Raw genomic sequence first — 21,267 nt, 5'->3', positions numbered from 1 at the left:
CCTACTTTCATGCATTTGGCCCACATCCCTCTAAATGTTTCCTGTCCAAATGTCTTTAAAATGTTGCAATTGTACCTACCTCTGTATCTTGCCCTGAAAGCTTGTTCTAGCTACACATCACCCTCTGTGTGTGTGGGGGGGGGGTGGGTGAAATTAAGATTAGCTTTATTTAATACATGTACAGTGAAATGCATCACTTACTCTGAATCAAATTACTGAGGATTGTGCTGAGCAACCCACAGGAGTTGCCACATTTCCAATGCCAATATAGCAAGCCCACATCTTTGGAATGTGGGGAGAAGCTGGAGGTAACCCCTGCCTTACAAACAGCAGTGAGAACCAACAGCATTGTGCTAACCACACACTACTGTGCCATTCCGATCCCCTGTAAATCTTTTCTGTCTCACCTTTAAACTGTGAACTCTAATTTTAGACTCCCCTAAAATGGAGAAAGTGACTACATACCCTATCTGTACCATATGCCCTCCATGATTTTATTGATTGCTCAGGTGTGCCCTGAGCCTCCTTTACGCTAGAGAAAACAATCCTAGCCTATCCAGTGGAATAACTCGTCCTCCAGTTTCAGCAACTTCATTGTGAATCTTCATTGACCCTTTTTGACCAAAGCTATACATAATATTCCAGACGCAGTCTCACCAGTATGGTGTACAGCTGTAACTTGACGTCCCAATTCTTGTACATGATATCCCATCTGAAGAAGGCAAATGTGCCATATTCTCTAAACTACCTTCACCGTGTCTCATTTTAAGGGAATTACATACTTGTATATTTGGTCTTCCTGTTCCGCAACTCTTCCTGGTGTACATGCCTATAAAAAGTATTCACCCCCTCCTCCCGGAAGTTTTCATGTTTTATTGTTTTACAACATTGAATCACAGTGGATTTAATTTGGCTTTTTTGACACTGATCAACAGAAAAAGAATCTTTCATGTTAACGTGAAAACAGATCTCTGCAACGTGATCTTAATTAATAACAAATATAAAACACAAAATAATTGATTGCATAAGTACTCACCCCCTTCAAGACAGTATTTAGTAGATGCACTTTTGGTAGCAATTGCAGCCTTGAGTCTGTGGATAGATCTCTCTATCAGCTTTGCACATCTGGACACTGCAATTTTTCCCCATTCTTCTTTACAAAACTGCTCACGCTATGTCAGATTGCATAGGGATGATAAGTGAACAGCCCTTTTCAAGTCTAGGCACAAATTCTCAATTGGATTGAGGTCTGAACTCGGACTTGGCCACTTCGGGACATGAACTTCGTTGTTTTTAAGCCATTGCTGTGTAGCATTGGTTTTATACTTAGGCCATTGTCTTGCTGGAAAACAAATCTTTTCACATGTCGCAGTTCTCTTGCAGACTGCATCATGTTTTCCTCCAGGATTTCCCTGTATCTTGCTGCATTCATTTTACCCTCTACCTTCACACACCTTCCAGGGCCTGCTGCAGTGAAGCATCACCACCATGCTTCACGATAGGGATGGTGTGTTTTTGATGATGTGCAGTGTTTGGCTAATGCCAAACATACTGTTTAGTCTGATGGCCAAAAAGCTCAATTTTGATTTTATCAGATCATAGAACATTCTTCCAGCTGACTTCAACCCACATGCCTTCTGGGAAACTCTAGCATTTCATGTGTTTTTTTCAATAGTGGCTTTCTCTTTGCCACTCTCCCAGAAAGCTGTGACTGGTGAAGCATCCGGGCAACGGTTATTGTACGATATGTGCAATCACTCTCATCTCAACCACTGAAGCTTGTAACTCCTCCAGAGTCATTAATATATATGACAAACTTCAGTGGATCCAGCACCACTCTCTGCAGCATGCTACTAATTACAGGCCTCCTATCTGAAAAGCAACTCTCCACTAAAGTCCATGTAGACAAAGTGTACTACCCTACCCTGGTTGATCCTCTTGGTTAACTTTTGGGAGAAAAATACTCAATCCAATTGACTTCGAGACACTTGTGAGAGTGCTCTACCACTCGATGAAACATGCTTTCTAGATTCTGACCACCTTTGGATGAAGACCTCTGAACCCCCATTCTTTTACCCTAAACCTATGTCCTCTGGTCATCTACTGTGAAGAAAAGTATCTTAATATGTACTCTATCTGCGCTCCTCATAAATTAATAAACCTCTTTTAGGTTCTGCTACTGTCTCCTCTATTTGAAAGAAACAAACCCAGCCTATTCAGTCTCTCAAACATTCCATCTTAGGCATTGTCACCTCCACAATCCCTCTAGTGTAGGGGTCCCCAACCTTTTTAGCACCGCGGACCGGTTTAATATTGACAATATTCTTGCGGACCGGCCGACCTGGGGGAGGGGGGGGGGCGGCGGTGGTGTTCAATAGGTTTAAACTCACCTCAGCATGTCTCTCACAGTTAGGGTTGCCAACCTTCTCACTCCCAAATAAGGGACAAAAGTAGCAGTCGACTTCCAGGACACTTTACCCCAGGAAAGACTACCACGACCATAAAGCCTTGCACGAGCACCTGTGTGCACATGCGTGACATGTGCATGTGATGGGCACATGCGCGTATATGCCGATTCTTTCTCCCCCCACAAATTGGTTTTGCCTTCATCTTCCCGACTACACTGTACGTACATTATTTCTACTTTATTTAAGCTATGTATTTATCATATCATTCCTGCTTTTACTATATGTTAGTGTTACTTATTTTCAGTTTTATGTGTTATTTGGTATGATTTGTTAGGTTCTCTTTTGGGTCTGGGAACACTCAAGAATTTTTCCCATATAAATTAATGGTAATCGCTTCTTCGCTTCACGCCATTTCGGCACAAAAGGTTTCATAGGAACGCTCTACCTTAGCGGGGGAGATACGGGTTAAGGGCGGTCCCGTATGGGACAAACCAATTTAGCCCAATATACGGGATGTCCCGGCAAATATGGGACAGTTGGCAACCCTATGTTCAAGTTCAACAGTGCGTGACAGGGAATGAGGAAAGATGCACCTGACTCATATCGTTTCCTTGTGGCCCGGTACCGGTCCGCGGCCTGGTGGTTGGGGATGGCTGCTTTAGTGCATTTGTATACTTCCTATAGTGTGGTGATGACACTACTCTGTTAGTGGCCAAATGAAAGTTTCACTTAATCCCTGCTTTTATATGCTGTGCCCTGGCTAATGAAGGCATGCCTTCCTTATCTACCTTTACTGCCTTCAGGGACCTTGTGCATCAGTATCTCTCTGTTTCTCAATGCTTTGAGGCTCTGTCATTGATTGGGCTAGCCTGTCCTTGTTAATCCTCTTTAAATTCATGATCGAGCATTTGTCAGGGTTAATTTCCAGCTCTCGTTGCTCTGGCTGCTGTATTGCTCTCCTCATATAACCAGTGATGCATGTTGACTGACTACACCTTTTACATTTGCATCTTAATGTATATATCCCGTATTAAGGGTCACGCCACTGATCATTACGCTACACTACTAGTCAAAGGCTTCTAGTCACAAGAACGTTCCTCCATTACCATTCCTGGCTCCCTTGTCGTGCCAATTTTTTATAGATTATGAGAATACTCAGTCCTCTTTTATTGTCATTTAGAAATGCATACATGCATTAAGAAATGATACAATGTTTCTCCGGAGTGATATCACAGAAAACAGGATAAACCAAAGACTAACACTGACAGAACCACATAATTATAACATATAGTTACAGCAGTGCAAAACAATACCATAATTTGATGAAGAACAAAGCATGGGCACATTTTTAAAAAAGTCTCAAAAGTCCCCGAGTCGATTGACTCCCAAGTCCCAGATAGCAGACGGCAAAAGGGAGAAACTCCCTGCCATAAACCTCCAGGCACCGTCAACCTGCCGATGCCTTGGAAGCAGCAGACCACAGCCGACACTGAGTCCATCCGTCCGAAAACTTCGAGCCTCCAATACAGCCTCCCAAGCGCCATCCTCTGCCGAGTGCCTTCGACCTCGCCCCAGCCACTAAAACCAGCAAAGCCGAGGGTTTCGGGGCCTTCTGCTCCAGAGATTCCGGTTACCACACAGTAGCAGTGGCAGCGAAGCGGGCATTTCAGAAGTTTTCCAGATGTTCCTCCGTACTCTCATGTCTGTCTCCATCAAATCAAAATTGTGCACGGTCCCCTACTTGACAGATAACAGATACTCATCACCGGAGAGGCCGTGCGCACTGCTGTCGCCCCGCCATCTTCTCAAATTTATATCCAATTTGCTAACTTGGCCTGAATCCTATGTACTCATTTGGGACTTTGTTAAAGTTCGTCATATATAACCCTACTTTAATCAATAAATTGAAGATTTATTTTTGATTGGTCAGACAGATCCTTTGCATAATAAAAAGTTATGCTGATTATGATTAATCCCTGTCTTTCAATCTATAGATTAATCTTGTCTGTGAGGAAAATTTTCCTATAACTTTCTTGACACGGAAGTAGACACTTAGATTAGATTAGATTATGAGAACACTCAGTCCTATTTTAATGTCATTTAGAAATGCATACATGCATTAAGAAATGATACAATGTTTCTCTGGAGTGATATTACAGAAAACGGGACAAACCAAAGACTAACACTGACAGAACCACATAATTATAACATATAGTTACAGCAGTGCAAAGCAATACCATAATTTGATGAAGAACAAATCATGGGCATGGTAAAAAAAAGTCTCAAAGTCCCCGAGTCCCCGATAGCGGTGGCAAAAGGGCGAAACTCCCTGCCATAAACCTCCGGGCACTGTCAACTTGCTGATGCCTTGGAAGCAGCAGACGACAGCCGACACTGAGTCCGTCCATCCGAAAACTTCAACCCTCCGACCAGCCCTTCCGATACAGCCTCCTGAGCGCCATCCTCTGATGACCACCTTCGACCTAGCCCCGGCCGCTGAAACAAGCAAAGCTGAGGATTCAGGGCCTGCTGCTCCAGAGATTCCGGTTACCACACAGTAGCAGCGGCAGCTAAGCGGGCATTTCAGAAGTTTTCCAGATGTTCCTCCATACTCTCGCGTCCATCTCCATCAAATCAGAATTGTGCACGGTCCCCTACTTGACAGATTACAGATATCATTCACCGGAGAGGCCGCGCGCGCTTATATTGTTTATATAATTTTGGTTTGTCCCAGCTCTCTGTGAAATGAACACCTCTACTACTCTCCTGCAGTTTGGACCTCACCTAAGACCAGTGAAGGCTAAAATTCTTTGCTAAAATGACTACAATTTCCTCCCAAAAACAGAAACAGAATCCTTGTGTATCAGACTCAGATGCAACTGAACAAGCCCTGGGGATTTATCCACAAAGATACCTCTTCCATTTTAATGGTAACTTGTTCTAGAATTTAACTGTCTGACTTCACCAACAACATGAACTTTTTGGTTTCAGGAAATAATATGTTATTTCTTTAAAAATATAGCTCTGTAATATATTGTATGTTCACGTGATAGCAGTTGTTCTTGTTTTACTATGGGTTTTTTTTGTCCTTGAAGATGTTTTCTTTAAGCTCTGGGAAAGAGAAGTTCCAGAATGAAATTAAGCAGATTATATTTGTTCTTAAACTTGTATTGAAAAGATAATAGTTGGACTCTACATTGATTGCTTATGTTTAAAATAAATTAAATTTTTCTTGTTTCTTAACAGATCACTGATGATGTACTCAAGCGAATTGCATCCAAAAACAGAAACAGAATCCAAATTAATATATCTGATTGTCGAAATATCTCTGACACTGGAGTGAGTTCCATAGCAATGCAGAGCCCAGGTCTGCAGAAATATATAGCATATCGATGCAAGCAACTTAGTGATATTTCCCTCATTGCGATAGCATGCCATTGCCCTTTTTTGCAGAAAGTGCATGTTGGAAACCAGGACAAGCTTACAGATGAATCTTTAAAACAGGTATTAATTTTATTATTATTAAATTTTCAATTTGAAATCTTTTTTATGAATTTCCTTAAGCTATTATATGCTTTAATTATATTTTAATCCTTGCTAGGCATTTTAGAACCACGGTATTAGGTGAGCATGTTCACAGTATAGTAGTAGTTTGATTGGCAATAAAAGGGTATTTCATTCACTTGGTACTGCATTAGCTTAATTAAATTAAACACATTGTTTGATATGATTACTGGGCACAAGGAATATTCCTAGTGTGCTGTTTCATGAAATGAAAGAATAGATTAGGTTGTATCTGCAAACTAATGTGTTGATGCCATTGAGTTCTTGGGTTGACAGCCACTTTCCCACAGTTCCCACATACAGGTTTCCCCCGCCATCCGAAGGTAGAGCGTTCCTGTGAAACGGTTCGTAAGCCAGAATGTCGTAAAGCGAAGAAGCAATTACCATTTATTTATATGGGAAAAATTTGTGAGCATTCGCAGACCCAAAAATAACCTACCAAATCATGCCAAATAACACATAAAACCTAAAATAACATTATCATACAGTAAAAGCAGGAATGATATGATAAATGCACAGACTATATAAAGTAGAAATACTTTTCTACAATCATTGCTGCACTGTTCTCCGTAGCGAAAATCTCACGCAAGTGTTCTCGGCAGAAACACTCTCTCCAGTAACCTTTAAGCTATGAAGCTGCCAAATCATACCAAATAACACACAGCCGATATAAAGTAGAAATAATGTATGTACAGTGTAGTTTCACTTACCGGAATTGGGAAGACAGCGCCGAGCACACTGATGATGGTGTGTTAGGCTGAGTCGTCGGAGGTTGGGGTGGTGCAGTGGTCCCCAACCTCCAGGCCGCCGACCGATCCTGACCCGCGAAGCGTACAGTGGTAGCCGGGACGCACCCAGCATATCTTTAAGAAAAAAGCCGAAATAAGCTAATTAATTAGGTGACATCTGGCATGTAAGTGTCGATGCAGATCAGAGGCGACGCAATCGGCAATCGTCTCTGATCTGGGCCAACATTTACGTGCCGGGCGGCACCTAATTAATTAGCTTGATTATTTCGGCTTTTTTCTTAAAGATGTGTTGGGTGCACCCTGGCTACTGCTGCATTCTCCGCGGCAATATATTGGTCCGCGGCCCGGCGGTTGGGATGGTGGGACACTGGGGTGTCATCTCATCGTCGTCTGTTTCCATCAGAGCAGGCAGGTCATCTTCTTCTATGTCTGCCTGCCTCGATGTCGAAGGTCGAGGTTCATCGTCTGCTGTGGCTGATGTGGAAGGCCTGCTTGACTGCTTAGCCTTGTGCATTTTTCTATCATACAGTTCTTTGTAAGCACTCAAACCATCCTGCAAATAAGCCCTAAACCTACGTACCCTTTCAAAATTAAAGTCGTATTTTTCTGCAATCATTGCAGCGAAAATCTCATGCAGTTGCTTCACGTTCAGTTCCTGGACGACTTCACTTTTGGTCCGTTCGCTACTGCATTCGGTTTCGATTGTTATCCTTTCCTCTTCCAATTGCATCAGCTCTTCATCTATCAGTTCTTGGTCATGAGATGCCAAAACCTCTTCAACATCACCTTCGTCAACTTCTGCAAGCCAAACTCACTTTGTCCTTACTTTGTTCGGCACGATCGAAACGCTTGATTATGTCTAGTTTTATGCTAAGTGTAACACCCTTACGAGCTCTTTTAGGCTTTTATGATACCTTAGAACTCATCTTGCTAACGGCTGCTCACAGGCATGTGTTTATAGCTCCGGGGGAGGAGCTTGGCTGCTCGGGGCGCGCGCTGCCTTTTCTCGTAACAGTGAAAACACTTTCTGTTTGCGAAAACAGGGTACTAATGTAGGTCTTTCGTAGCAGTGAGGTTTTGTAAAGCGAAAGATCGAAAAGCAGGGGACACCTGTACTCTAACTTCCTTGTGGATCAAGTATCGGTCAATCTGTCACAGTTCTATAAACATTTCAATAAATAGCTCTTTGGGAAAGAAAATTCCAGCCTCCTGAAGGAAAAAATTCTCTACTCACACCTGGTGAGGGAGGAAGTGTAAGGGCATGTGTAGCCTCCCTCTCTGCTTTCTGCAGGGATCGCTCCCTACGCGACTCCCTTGTCCATTCGTTCCCCCCCCCCCATCCCTTCCCACCGATCTCCCTCCCGGCACTTATCCTTGTAAGCGGAGCAAGTGCTACACATGCCCTTACACTTCCTCCCTCACCACCATTCAGGGCCCCAGACAGTCCTTCCAAGTGAGGTAACACTTCACCTGTGAGTCGGCTGGGGTGATATACTGCGTCCGGTGCTCCCGATGCAGCCTTCTATATATTGGTGAGACCCGATACAGGCTGGGAGACCGTTTCGCTGAACACCTATGCTCTGTCTGCCAGAGAAAGCAGGATCTCCCAGTGGCCACACATTTTAATTCCACGTCCCATTCCCATTCTGATATGTCTATCCACGGCCTCCTCTACTGCCAAGATGAAGCCACACTCAGGTTGGAGGAACAACACCCTGTATTCCGTCTGGGTAGCCTCCAACCTGATGGCATGAACATTGACTTCTTTAACTTCCGTTTATGCCCCACCTCCTCTCCGTACCCCATCCGTTATTTATTTATTATTATTATTATTAATTTTTTTTCTCTCTCTCCTTTTTCTCCCTCTGTCCCTCTCACTATACTCCTTGCCTACCCTCTGGGCTTCCCCCTCTCCTTTTCTTTCTCCCTAGGCCTCCCGTCCCATGATCCTCTCATATCCCTTTTGCCAATCAACTTTCCAGTTCTTGGCTCTATCCCTCCCCCTCCTGTCTTCTATCATTTCAGATCTCCCCTTCCCCCTCCCACTCTCAAATCTCTTAATATCTCTTCTTTCAGTTAGTCCTGATGAAGGGTCTCGGCCCAAAATGTCGACTGTACCTCTTCCTTATAGATGCTGCTTGGCCTACTGCATTCACCAGCAATTTTTATGTGTGTTGCTCATCACTAGGAATCAACTTTCGATGCAAACACATCCTTCTTTTAAATGTAGAGACCATAATTGTTTTTTTTACCAGTGTAGTGTAAAGTTGGATCAAAACTTTTCAACTTCTCTGTTCTAAGTCTGTTGGTGTTAAAGGCCTGCTCCCCATTGGCCTTCCTAATTACACACAGTAACTGCATGAAACCCTTTATGCTTCATGCAGCTGGACCCCTAAAATCCCTTTGTACTGCAAGAATTTGTATCTCTTGTGGTCTTGTGGCATAGAAGGAGGTGAAATGAGACATTGAGTTTATGTCGGTTCTTGGAACAATTGAAATTCCTTATTTTTCTTACTTGCATCTAAATTTCACCCTTTTTCTCTCATCAATCACCTACATGAGGGATAAATTACAGTAGCCAATTAACTTATCAACCAGTACGTATTTGGGATGTGGAAGCAAACTGGAACATCTGGAGAAAACACACTGAATTGAATTGACTTTATTACTTACATCCTTCATATACATGAGGAGTAAAAATCTTTACGTTACATCTCCATCTAAATGTGCAGCGTGCAATTTATAGTAATTTATAATATTATGTACAACAGCATTGTGTGAGCACGTGGCCAAGCGGTTAAGGTGTTCGACTAGTGATCTGAAGGTCGAGAGTTCGAGCCCCAGCTAAGGCAGCATGTTGTGTCCTTGAGCAATGCACTTAATCACACAGTGCTCTGCGACGACACTGGTGCCAAGCTGTATGGGTCCTAATGCCCTTCTCTTGGACAACATCGGTGTCGTGGAGAGGGGAGACTTGCAGCATGGGCAACTGCCAGTCTTCCATACAACCTTGCCCAGGCCTGCGCCCTGGAGAGTGAAGACTTTCCAGGCGCGGATCCATGGTCTCGCAAGACTAATGGATGCCTTTTATACAATAGGATAGACAGTATAACATAGAAATCTCTCTCTCTCTTTCTCTGGCTATCCATCCCATAGGATGATGATGGTTCCTTTCAGTCAGTTAGTGGGGTTGACCCCACTCCTTAGAAAGGAACAGCGTGTGTGTGAATGGATTTTAGGTGAGTCGGGGGCTGCACAGGTCCAGACCCACCCTCTCAACATCCCCTCCCGGATCCGGCGGCATGGTGGGGTCCAAGACGGCTGGGGGAAGTTCTGTTGCAGTGAATGGCTAGACCAAGCTTCGATGCAAGGGGTGCCCTTTTCGCGCTTCACGGCATGTGTTTGCTAGATGGCCGTTAACCCTACGAGAGGGTTCATCCACCCTTTGACAGGTCTTGTTTTTGGTCCTGCAGGATGTCCAGCCACCTTCCTCACCTGGTGGGGGAGCCGGTTTAGTCGCCGACCACCCGACCATGTGACTGGTAGTACTGGGTTACATGGTACCAGTAGTACCCAGACGAGTGACCTGACTCATAGAAGTGCAGTTGCGTAAGCATGAATTAAGCAGTCTGATACAATAATTGGAATGTGCAAACTCCTTACAGGTAGCACTGGAGGTCAGGGTCAAACCTGGGTCATCAGAACCAGAAAACAGCAGCCTATTGTGTTACTGTGCAACCAAAAATAGTAATAATTGATATTTAGTACTTTAAAAGTGGATAATCTTCAATTTTCCACTTTGTACTTCACCTGCTAATTTCTTAACCATCTGCTGAGCCATTGTCTTTTGTAAGTTCTTTGTGTTCTCTTCACAACTACCTAACCCATCTGTCTTTGTATCATTTAGTGGCAACGCATTCGGACCTAAATTATAAATAGTTAAAACCTCAACATTGATCCCCATGGCATTCCACTAGTCATTGCTGACTGATTTAAGAATTTGTCCTGAAACTGTTTTCTGTTTTTCCACTATTCTAATTGTGCTAATACAGTGGATTCTGGTTAATTGGGGCACATTGGGACCAGTACATTTTGGCCCAATTAAATGGCTGCCTCAATTATGATTATGAAGACACACAGTCCCCTTTTATTGTCATTTAGTAATGCATGCATTAAGAAATGATGAAATGTTTTTCCAGAATGATATCACGAAAAGCACATGACAGACCGACTTAAAAACTAACAAAAACCACATAATTATAATATACAGTTACAACAGTGCAAAGCAACACTGTAAATTGATAAGAACAGACAAGTAAAAGTTTCAAAGTCTCTCGGAAGTCCCATCATCTCACGCAGATGGTAAACCTCCAGCACCGCCAACTTGCTGGTGCAGCATCCTGGAAGCATCCGACCACAGTCTGACTCCGAGTCCATCCGAAAAACTCCAAGCCTCCGACCACCTATTTGACACCGAGCACTGAGTACCATCTCTGCCGAGCGCTTCGACCCCGGCCCCGGGAACAGGCGATACGCAAAGCTGAGGATTTGGGGCCTTCGTCTCCGGAGATTCTCGATTGCACAGTAGCAGCGGCAGCGAAGCAGGCATTTCAGAAGTTACTCCAGATGTTCCTTTGCGCTTCTCACGGCTGACTCCATCAAATCCGGATTGTGCACAGCCCCTAGTTACACATATGATATCATTTGGAACGGCCGCGCGCGGTGTGTTGCACCGCCATCTTCTCCTCCCTCCTTAGCTGAAGCTTCATGGAAATAGTTAACAAAGTATTTTTAAAAAAAAGACAAACTACCATTTAACTGAGAAACAAATTATTTATTTTTATGAAATACAGACAAATTTGAACATGACTAATAGTACTACAGTACTATAAAACTGTGTCACTCACAACACACTGGAGGAACTCAGCAGGTCGGGCAGCATCCGTGGAAACGATCATTCAACGTTTCGGGCTGGAACCCTTCGTCAGGACACGAAACATTGACTGATTGTTTCTACGGATGCTGCCTGACCTGCTGAGTTCCTCCAGCGTGTTGTGAGTGTTGCTTTGACCCCAGCATCTGCAGAGTATTTTGTGTTTACTGTAAAACTGTATTAGTTCCTAATAGCTACTGACAGAGGAATACATCTGGGGACAACTCATTAATCAGCTCTGTGACTACCCGTACAGAAATTGCATGAGTTAAGTTAGCGACGTGCCGGCCGGAGCTCCTGCTGAGCTTGTCACACCCTGGGCCTGCCTGATAGGGCAAATCTGACCTTCATTGACTTCCGGCAGCAATTTGTTAACTGGCTACTGTGTTCCTTTGACTGTAAATGATCAAAATTAGTGCACACTTCTCGTGCAGAAATGGACTATCTTCATACAATGCTCTCAATGATTGCATCCTGCAAATCTTCTTTTTCATTGTAACATTCATACCTTCAAATTCTGAAATAGTGAAATCATTTTATTTTCAGTTCTAGCTGTTTCTGGCGTCTTCAAGCCTGAATGCTTGAAACTGCAAATCAGTCCTGAATTGTCTCACTGCTTATTTCTCGCCAACTATCAGTGACAAAAATAACTTTTTTTGAACACAAACACACATAGCTGATGTTTTTCAAAAACTGTTTGCTCTAAGCACAGTATAGTGTCTAGTGGCACATAAGTGCATGTGACTAATGCTGGTTAGAAACTGTTTGCCAACTTTCTCCTGTCCCAATTAATCGCATAGTGTCCCAAATAAATGAGGGGATTCCTGGCTATTTTCTTGATTAGTCTTTGTTCTTCAAGAGTTATCCCAAACAAGTGACTGCCCAGATTAACTGATGGCCTAATTAACCAGAATCCTCTGTATATTATCTCTAATGGTGGTATTTTGGGAAGTAACCTTTCAATCAACACTTTATCAAACACCATTAGAAATCAAGGTACACTGTACCTACTTGTTTCCATTTGTTTTTCTTCAGACTTTTTTTGCAGATTTGACAAATACAATTTTCCTTTCTTACAACAATGACTCTATTTGTTTTGTTAACTGGTTTGCCATTTGCTCTTTTTTTGCCTCCTGTTCTTGACAAGCAATTTTACACGTGATTCTTCTATTCTCTGGGATCTCCGCAGAATACAAGGAAACTTTGTAGTTGAAAAACTTGATGTCGGGCCAGCTGGTGGCGCAATGACATCAGTGCCGGACCTGGGAGCGGAGGTTCCTGGGTTCGAAACCAGTCGGGTTTGCTCCCGAGTACGCCTTCCATCCATGCCGGGTTAAGTGTCGAGATCACAACTCGACCTCGTAAAATAAAGGGGAGATACTGCAAAAATGTCTGTGTAAGGAGTGGCGTGCCATACAGTCTGTCTCTCTCTCTCTCTCTCGTTCTGCACCTTGTAAAAAGCCATGAAAAAGACATCATCATGGACACACAGACGCACACGCACAGACTCGCATGCATGCACGCAGGCACACGCCAAACAAAAAAGAAAAACTTGATGTCTACTATCTCCACAGATACTTCTTTTAAGATTCAAGCATGCAGACCATTGGGTGCCTCGGCTTAGTTGGCATTTGGCCCCTTTAGTTAGCTTATCAAAGGATAATAAAAAAAAATTCCAGATGCTGAAAATCTGAAACAAAATCTTGCTGAGGTTTTGCAGCATTTTCTGTATTTTTTTGCTTCAGTTCATATGGTATTTTTCCCTTTTAAATCACTATTGTTAACTTCCTTCCAAACCACTATGTCTTGATATCATTGTTATTAGTGTCTTCCTTCTGGGTCTAGTAGGTAATAATAATTTAGAATCTTTTCTCTGCTTTCCAAGATCTTTTTCCTTGTCTTATCCTGTAAACAAATTGGCTTTATTTGTCACATGTACATCGACACAGCAAAACATACAATGGAATGTGCTGTTTTCATTCAAATCAAATTGGCGAGGATTATTCTGGGGTCAGCAAACAAATATTGCTTCTGGCGGAAACATAACACGCCCACTATGTACTAACCCCCAACTATACATCTTTGGAATTTCGAAGTAAGTCGGAGGCCCTGGGTGGAAACCCATGTGGTCATGGGGAGAATGTTTAAAATCATCACATACAGGGGTGGGAATTGAACCCCTGTTGGTGATTGCTGGTGCTGTTAATGTATTGCATTAGCTACTGTGCTACCATTTAAGGAACCAGCATTTATTTTATCCATTCTTCCTCTTTAAAAATCACAGAAGCTCTTGATATCCAGTTTGCCTTCTTTTACAAACTTATCCCACTAATATTTATTTGTTCAGATGGAGCAACAGACATGCTTGGTCTGGGTTGTTCCATGAGAGCTTGTGTGCGAAAGTGACCCAAGTTTTTGGTCTCCCTGAAATAACAAGTTTTAAGTAGAAAAGCACCTAAGAGTTGGTGCCAGTAAATCAAAAGGAACTCTGTACATTGGTTAGAAGGAAAGCTGATTTTACAAAGCATGGTACACTATGTAGCCAAACAAAGATATGTTTTTCCGGATATCAAGAGTTCTTTTTTAATGCCTGAGACAATGTAGCTTATTTCACCTTTTGTTCTAAGGAACTGCACTCATTATAAATATTTTGGAAAACGTCCAAAAACTTTTATCATGTTTGCAAACTAAATTTCCTTATTAAAGAACTTCACTTTTCAAATTCTAGACTTGATATGTTATTGTTTTGTAATTTACAAACTTGTAAATGAAAGGCTGAACTTCTTGTGTCTTGTTTTGTAAATGAATATTAGCTCATTTTCTTAAGTTTGTAGATTGTACAAATTTATCAGAGTTCAAATTTTGCACAAATTTATGGGTGTTGAAATTTTGTGAGTTGTGTGTTCTCATTTAGTTAATACTTGATATAGTATGGGAAACCTGGGTTTGATGTTTAAGTTGTGTTCAATTTGTAAGTTAAACGTGGGATAATGTCTGAATGTGTTTCAGAGGTTGGAAGGAAATTAATGCAGAAGTAAGGTTTTTGGGTGAGTGATGGAATACAACATTTGACCAAAGAAAATTTATAGCCCTTTTAAATCTGGGTTTACAAATAATCAATATTAATTTGATGCTGTTGGGAATTATTTAGAGACAGTACCTACCATAATTCAGCATGCACAGTGACATTATTGACAGTGTTGACATTGTTTAGAGTCATTACCATAAGTCAGCATGCACAGAGACATTACAAACAGTGTTGTAATATTGTACAGAAAGATTAATTGGCAAGTGCAGAAAGCACTTGAAGTGAAAGAGACATTTGTCCACATGTTTTATAAAGCACATTATGCCTACTGTATGCATGAGAGATTTTAATTTAAAGAGATAAAGAGATTATTTAGATGTAAAGATCTTCTGATAGCTTTAGTAAATCATGGCTATGACTTTTGATATAACATTTATTTCAAATGGCAGTCTAAACTTCCTGTAGGCAAGATTGAGATCCGTGATGGCAAATTGACATTCCTTTATTAGAGCAACTGTTAATGGTTAAAGTAACTCTACAACAGTATAGTGAGAACATGCTCTCTTATGTAAAGCAAATATATCTCTTCTGAATTCAAAGGATTGTTTTAGACTTCCCCTTTCCTCGATACTGTTAGGTGCCATGATCCATGTTTAATTCTGACGCTGGATGCCGTCGTGTGTAATGTAATAGATCTTGTCGTACTGTATAGGTTTCCTCTCAATGTTGTGGTTTCTTCCCACATCCCAACTACATGTAAGTATGTTCCAAATAATCATCTTCCTAAATTGTAAGGAATATGAGAAATGCAAATTCAGGAGAATAGATGTATAGATATGACAAGAAAACCTATAGATATGCTGGAAATCCAAGCAACGCATACAAAATGCTGGAGGAACTCAGCAGGCTAGGCAACATCTATGGAAAAGATTAAGTAGTGGATGTTTTGGGCTGAGACCCTTCATCAAGCCTGGGGAAAAAAAAAGGTGAATAAGTTAGATCAAGAAGGTGATGGGTGAAATCAGGAGATGGGGAGGTATAAACTAAAGGGCTGGGAAGCTGATACGTAAAAGAGATAAAGAACTGGAGAAGGGGGAATCTGATTGGAGAGTGTTGAAGAAATGGAAGAGAGGGAAGGGGGAGGAACACAAAAGGATTTATGCTAGTTAACTCCACTTATTGCAGTTTTTCATGTTCTCAATTCCTTGTTCTATCCAATAGTTATCTACTGCACCATAAACATGTACTTCTAATGATATAAGCAGCTATTGAATTTTCTCCACCAAGCTAACATGTGAACTGTTTCAAATTGTAACTAATAATTTTGTAAACAATAACTTTTATCCCTCTTTACCTCTGATCTTTTAAATCTGAATTCTGTACTTGGTAACCTAACTGCCAGCCAAAACATTTTAAAATAATCATGATAGTTGGAGCATTTATGCCAAGGTGCTGCAAGAAGTTCTTGTACAGTGTAGAAATGTAAAAGCTGTTAAGTTTGATTGTTGCTAGTTTATGGAAGTAGCATCTTGCCACTGCTTATTGTTGAGATGGACTGAATGGCTTAAAGTTGCTGCATATGCAGGAGATGATCTAACTGTCTGATTCGAAGTTGCATCAAGTCTGAATACATATTTAACAACCTCAGAGTAGCAAATCATTCCATATAGATGCTTGGGTCTCGGAAGTTAATTATGACAAGCATGAACACTTGATGAGTTTCTTAAGATAGTGCCGGCATACATCGGCGATTTCCTGCAGGCTGCAGAAAATGGTTCCTATTTTCCTCTTAAATTTATTCCTTTTGAATTACTTTCGCTGCATTCTGCAGCATGTAAATTTCCTCTTAACAATGGACTATGAAATTACATCAATGATCTTCAGATCTCATGTTCAACAGTTAATGTGGAGCAGAAGTTATGAGTTCCAGTGGAGCAGTTATGCACGGCACTTTTTAAGGGTCAACACCATGGCCAAAATGCGCTGGAGAGGCAGAATTCAAACCAGTGTGAAGCGCAGAGGGATTGGGCCTCCTCTCCCCAGCATCTTGTTGGCTAATGTGCAGTCACTGGAAAATAAGGTTGACGATCTCAGGGCAAGACTACTGTTTCAGAGGCAGATGAGGCAGATCTCAATTGTTTGTTGCTCTGAAACTTGGTTAACTGTGAATACTCTGGATGTCGCTATACAGTTGGAAGGGTTTACAATTTTCAGAATGGATTGAACCACGGCCTGTGGTAAGGTAAAAGGTGAAGGTGTGTGCTTTTTAGTCATTTCTTGTTGGGGTTATGTTGACTTCTTGTTCCTCTGACTTAGAACACCAAACGATTAAATATAGACCATTCTTTTGCTACGGGAGTTCTCATCTGTGACCCTGGCTGCAGTTTACATATCACCAGCGGCCGATTATAAGCAAGCACTCATGAAACTGCACAATGTTGTCTTCAAACAAGGAACAGCCCATCCCGACACATTTCAAATTATAGTTTAAATTATACTTTAACCTGGCCTGTTTGAAGAAAACCCTGCCCAATTATCACCAACGTGTAACCTGTTACACCAGAGGTCCCAACACACTAGACCACTGCTACACTATGATACAGAATGCCTGTTATTCCTTTCTGTGAACAGATTTCAGCAAATCGAATCATTTGACTGTACTCCTACTACCAGCAGACAGACAGACAGCCTAAAAAACAAGGCTCCAGAGATCAAGACAACTAAGAGGTGGATGTATGAGGCAGAGGAACGGTTATAGGATAACCTTGAGGCAGTGGACTGTACAAGAACTCATCTGAAGACCTGAATGTCTACACCAGGGTCATAACAGACTTTATTAAAACAGCTTGTGGATGAGTGTGCCCCTTGAAATCGTTCAGAGTTTTCCCCAATCTGAAACCCTGGATGAACCATGAAATCCGGAATTTGCTGAGAGCCATTCTCTGATCAGAGGCATTCAAGCCTGGAGATCAAGAATGCTGAGTGAGGTACAGGTATGATCTCCGGCAATCCATCTCATGGCGGTGGGGATTCCGGACTGGACTGGAATCTATGAGGGATGCTCGACTGCTGTAGTAGGCTTTGAATGCCATAACCTCCTACAAAGTTAAATCTTGTGACATTGGGGACAGCAGAGCTTTGCTTCCAAATGAGCTCAATGCCTTCTATGCTTGCTTTGACCACCAGAACAAGGAGAAACCATCACGCACCCCCATGTCTCCCGATGATCCTTTGGTTTCAATATCTGAAAGTGACCTGTGGGCTGCCTTCAAGAGAATGAATCCAAGGGAAGCATATTGTTCGGACGGCTTGGCTGAATACTGAAGACCTATGCTGACCAACTGGCTGGTGTATTCACGGATATCTTCAACCTCCCGCTCAGGCAGTAAGTTATACTCACCTGCTTCAAGCAGGCTTCAATCATACCAATGCCCAATATCTGCCTCAGTGACTATCACCCAGTGCCACTTATATCCACAGTGATAAAATGTTTTGAGAGGCTGGTGTTGAAGCATATCAGCTCCTCTCTGAGTGGTGAAGGATCAGCTCCAGTTGCCTTCCGAAGCAACAGATCCACAGCAGATGCCACCTCATTGGCTCTTAACACAACCCTGGAAAATCTGGACAGCAAAGATGCATACATCAGAATGGCCTTTATCAATTAAGCTCAACATTTAACACCATCATTCCCTCAAAACTAATCAGTAAGCTCCAAGACCTGAGCTTCAATACCCCCTTGTGCAATTGGATCCTGAGTTTCCTCACTTGTAGACCCCAGCCAGTTCAGAATGGCATAAGCATCTCCTCCACAATCTGCACTAGTACAGGAGCACCACAGGGATGTGTGCTTAGTCCCCTGCTCTACTCACTTTACACCTATGACTGTGTGGCTCAGTATAGTTCCAACACCTTAAACAAGTTCATTGATCACACCACTGTTGTGGGCTGTATCAAAGGTGGTGATGAATCAGCATACAGGAGAGAGATAGAAAATTTGGCTCTCACACAATGTCAATAAGACCAAGGAACTGGTAGTAGACTTCAGGAGAAGGAAATCAGAGGGCCTTGAGCCAGTAATCATCAGAAGATCAGAGGAGGAGAAGGGTCAGTAACTTTAAACTCCTAGGTGTCACTATCTCAAAAGGCCTGTCCTGGACCCATCAAATAAATATAATTGCAAAGAAAGCACAGCAGCATCTCTCCTTCCTTATGAGTCTGCGGAGATTCAGAATGTCATCAAAAACCTTGGCAAACTTCTTGCTGACTGGCTACATTACAGTCTGGTGTGGGATTCAGCCCAATACATCACAGATAAAATCCTCCCTACCATTGAGCACATCTACATGAAACATTGCTGTAGCAAAGCAGCATCCATCATCAAATATCCTCTCCACCCAGGCCATGCTGTTTTTTTGCTGCTGCCATCAGGTAGAAGGTACGAATGCCTCAGGACTCACACCACCAGGTTCAAGAACAGTTACTACCCCTCAACCAGCAGGCTCTTGAACAATAGAGGATAACTACACATTCTATTTCTGGTGTTCCTGCAACCGATAGTCTCACTTTAAGGACTCTTTATCTTGATATTTCATGCTCATTATTTATTGCTAGTTCTTTATATTTGCATTTGTTTGTTGTTCATTGATCCTGTTTACAGTTACTGTTTTATAGATTTGCTAAGTATGCTTGCAGGAAAAAGAATCTTAGTTGTATGTGGTGCCATGTATGTACTCTGATAATAAATCTTACTTTGAGCTTTGAACTTTAAGTCATTTTCTTTCAGTGCTAAGTGTACAACAATAGTAATTCATTAAGCATCTGAACACGTTGAATTCTCAGAGACCGCAATTAATGAAGTTTTAAAAAAACAGGATTTTTGTAACCTGACTGTTTGCATTATGGCTTAGTATGGAAACACCAATGCCCAAGAATGGAAAAGCCCACAAAAAGTAGGGGATACAGCCCAGTCCATCCTGGAAAGGCCCTCTCTACCATTGAGCACACATACAAGGAGCGCTGCTATGAGAAAAGAACATCCATAGTTAAGGACCTCCACCATTCATACCATGCTCTCTTCTCACTGCTGCCATTGGGAAGGGAAAACAGGAGTCTTAAGTTCTATATTACCAGGTTCAGGAACAGTTATTACCCAACAACCATCACACTCTAGATCAGTGTGGATAACTTCACTCACTTCAACACTGAACTGATTCTACAACCTATGAACTCACTTTCAAGGACACTACATCTTGGTTCTCAGTATAAATCTATTTACTATAGATTGATTTACTGTTATCTTTTTTGTATTTGTTCAGTCTGTCTTTTGCACGTTGGTTGTTGATCAGTCTTAATGTGTAATTTTTCCATTAATTTTGTTACATTTCTTTGTTCTCCTGTGAATGCCAATAAGTAAATGAATCTCAGGGTAGTATGTGGTGACGTGCACTTTGATAATAAATTTACTTTGAACTTAAAAATTTTTAGCTGATAGAAACATAAAAAACCTACAGCACAATACTGGCCCTTCGGCCCACAAACTTGTGCAGAACATGTCCTTACCTTAGAAATTACCTAGGGTTGTGCATAGCTCTCTATGTTTCTGAGCTCCATATACCTGTCCAGGAGTCTCTTAAAAGATCCTATCGTATCCACCTCCACCACCATTCCCGGCAGCCCATTCCACGCACTCACCACTCTGCGTAAAAAGAACTTACCCCTGACATCTCCTCTGTACCTACTTCCAAGCACCTTAAAACTGTGCCCTCTGGTGCTAGCCATTTTAGCCCTGGGTAAAAGCCTCTGACTATTCGCACGATCAATGCCTCTCATCATCTTATACACCTCTATCAGGTCACCTCTCATCCTCCGCCACTCCAAGAGAAAAGGCTGAGTTCACTCAGCCTTTTCTCATAAGGCATGCTTCCCAATCCAGGCAACATCCTTGTAAATCTCCTCTGCGCCCTTTCTATGGTTTCCACATGCTTCCTATAGTGAGGCGACCAGAACTGAGCACAGTACTCCAAGTGGGGTCTGACCAGGGTCATATATAGCTGCAATATTACCTTCGGCTCCTAAACTGAATCCCACGATTGATGAAGGCCAATGTACCGTATGCCTTCTTAACCACAGAGTCAACCTGCACAGCAGCTGTGTGTGTCCTATGGACTTGGACCCCAAGATCCCTCTGATCCTCCACACTGCCATGAGTCATACTATATTCTGTCACCATATTTGACTTATAAGATGAATCACCTCACACTTATCTGGGTTGAACTCCATCTGTCACTTCTCAGCCCAGTTTTGCATCCTATCAATGTCCCGCTGTAACCTCTGACAGCCCGCCACAGTGTCCACAACACCTCCAACCTTTGTGTCATCAGCAAATTTACTTAACCTATCCCTCCACTTCTTCATCCAGGTCATTTATAAAAATCACGAAGAATAGGGGTCCCAGAGCAGGTCCCTGAGGCACACCATTGGTCACCAACCTCCATGCAGAATATGACCCATCTACCACCACTCTTTGCCTTCTGTGGGCAAGCCAGTTCTGGATCCACAAAGCAATGTCTTCTTGGATCCCATGCC

General features: G+C 42.3%; 1 protein-coding gene across 4 annotated transcripts in view; it reads left to right on the top strand.

Annotated features, from left to right (window-relative positions):
* The window catches only part of fbxl17 (F-box and leucine-rich repeat protein 17), a 694,756-nt gene that overhangs the window by 26,861 nt on the left and 646,628 nt on the right, over positions 1-21,267 (top strand). For all 4 annotated transcript variants that reach the window (XM_063068625.1, XM_063068624.1, XM_063068623.1 and 1 more), the window contains one exon: positions 5,655-5,912. In XM_063068625.1, the coding sequence (XP_062924695.1) occupies positions 5,655-5,912 (258 nt within the window). The remainder of the gene's footprint in view (positions 1-5,654; positions 5,913-21,267) is intronic.

The sequence above is a fragment of the Mobula hypostoma genome, chromosome 16 (genome assembly GCF_963921235.1).
Source record: "Mobula hypostoma chromosome 16, sMobHyp1.1, whole genome shotgun sequence".
Lineage (NCBI taxonomy): Eukaryota > Metazoa > Chordata > Chondrichthyes > Myliobatiformes > Myliobatidae > Mobula > Mobula hypostoma.
The sequence above is the reverse complement of the archived record's forward strand: the minus strand, read 5'-3'. Positions and strand labels throughout refer to the sequence as shown.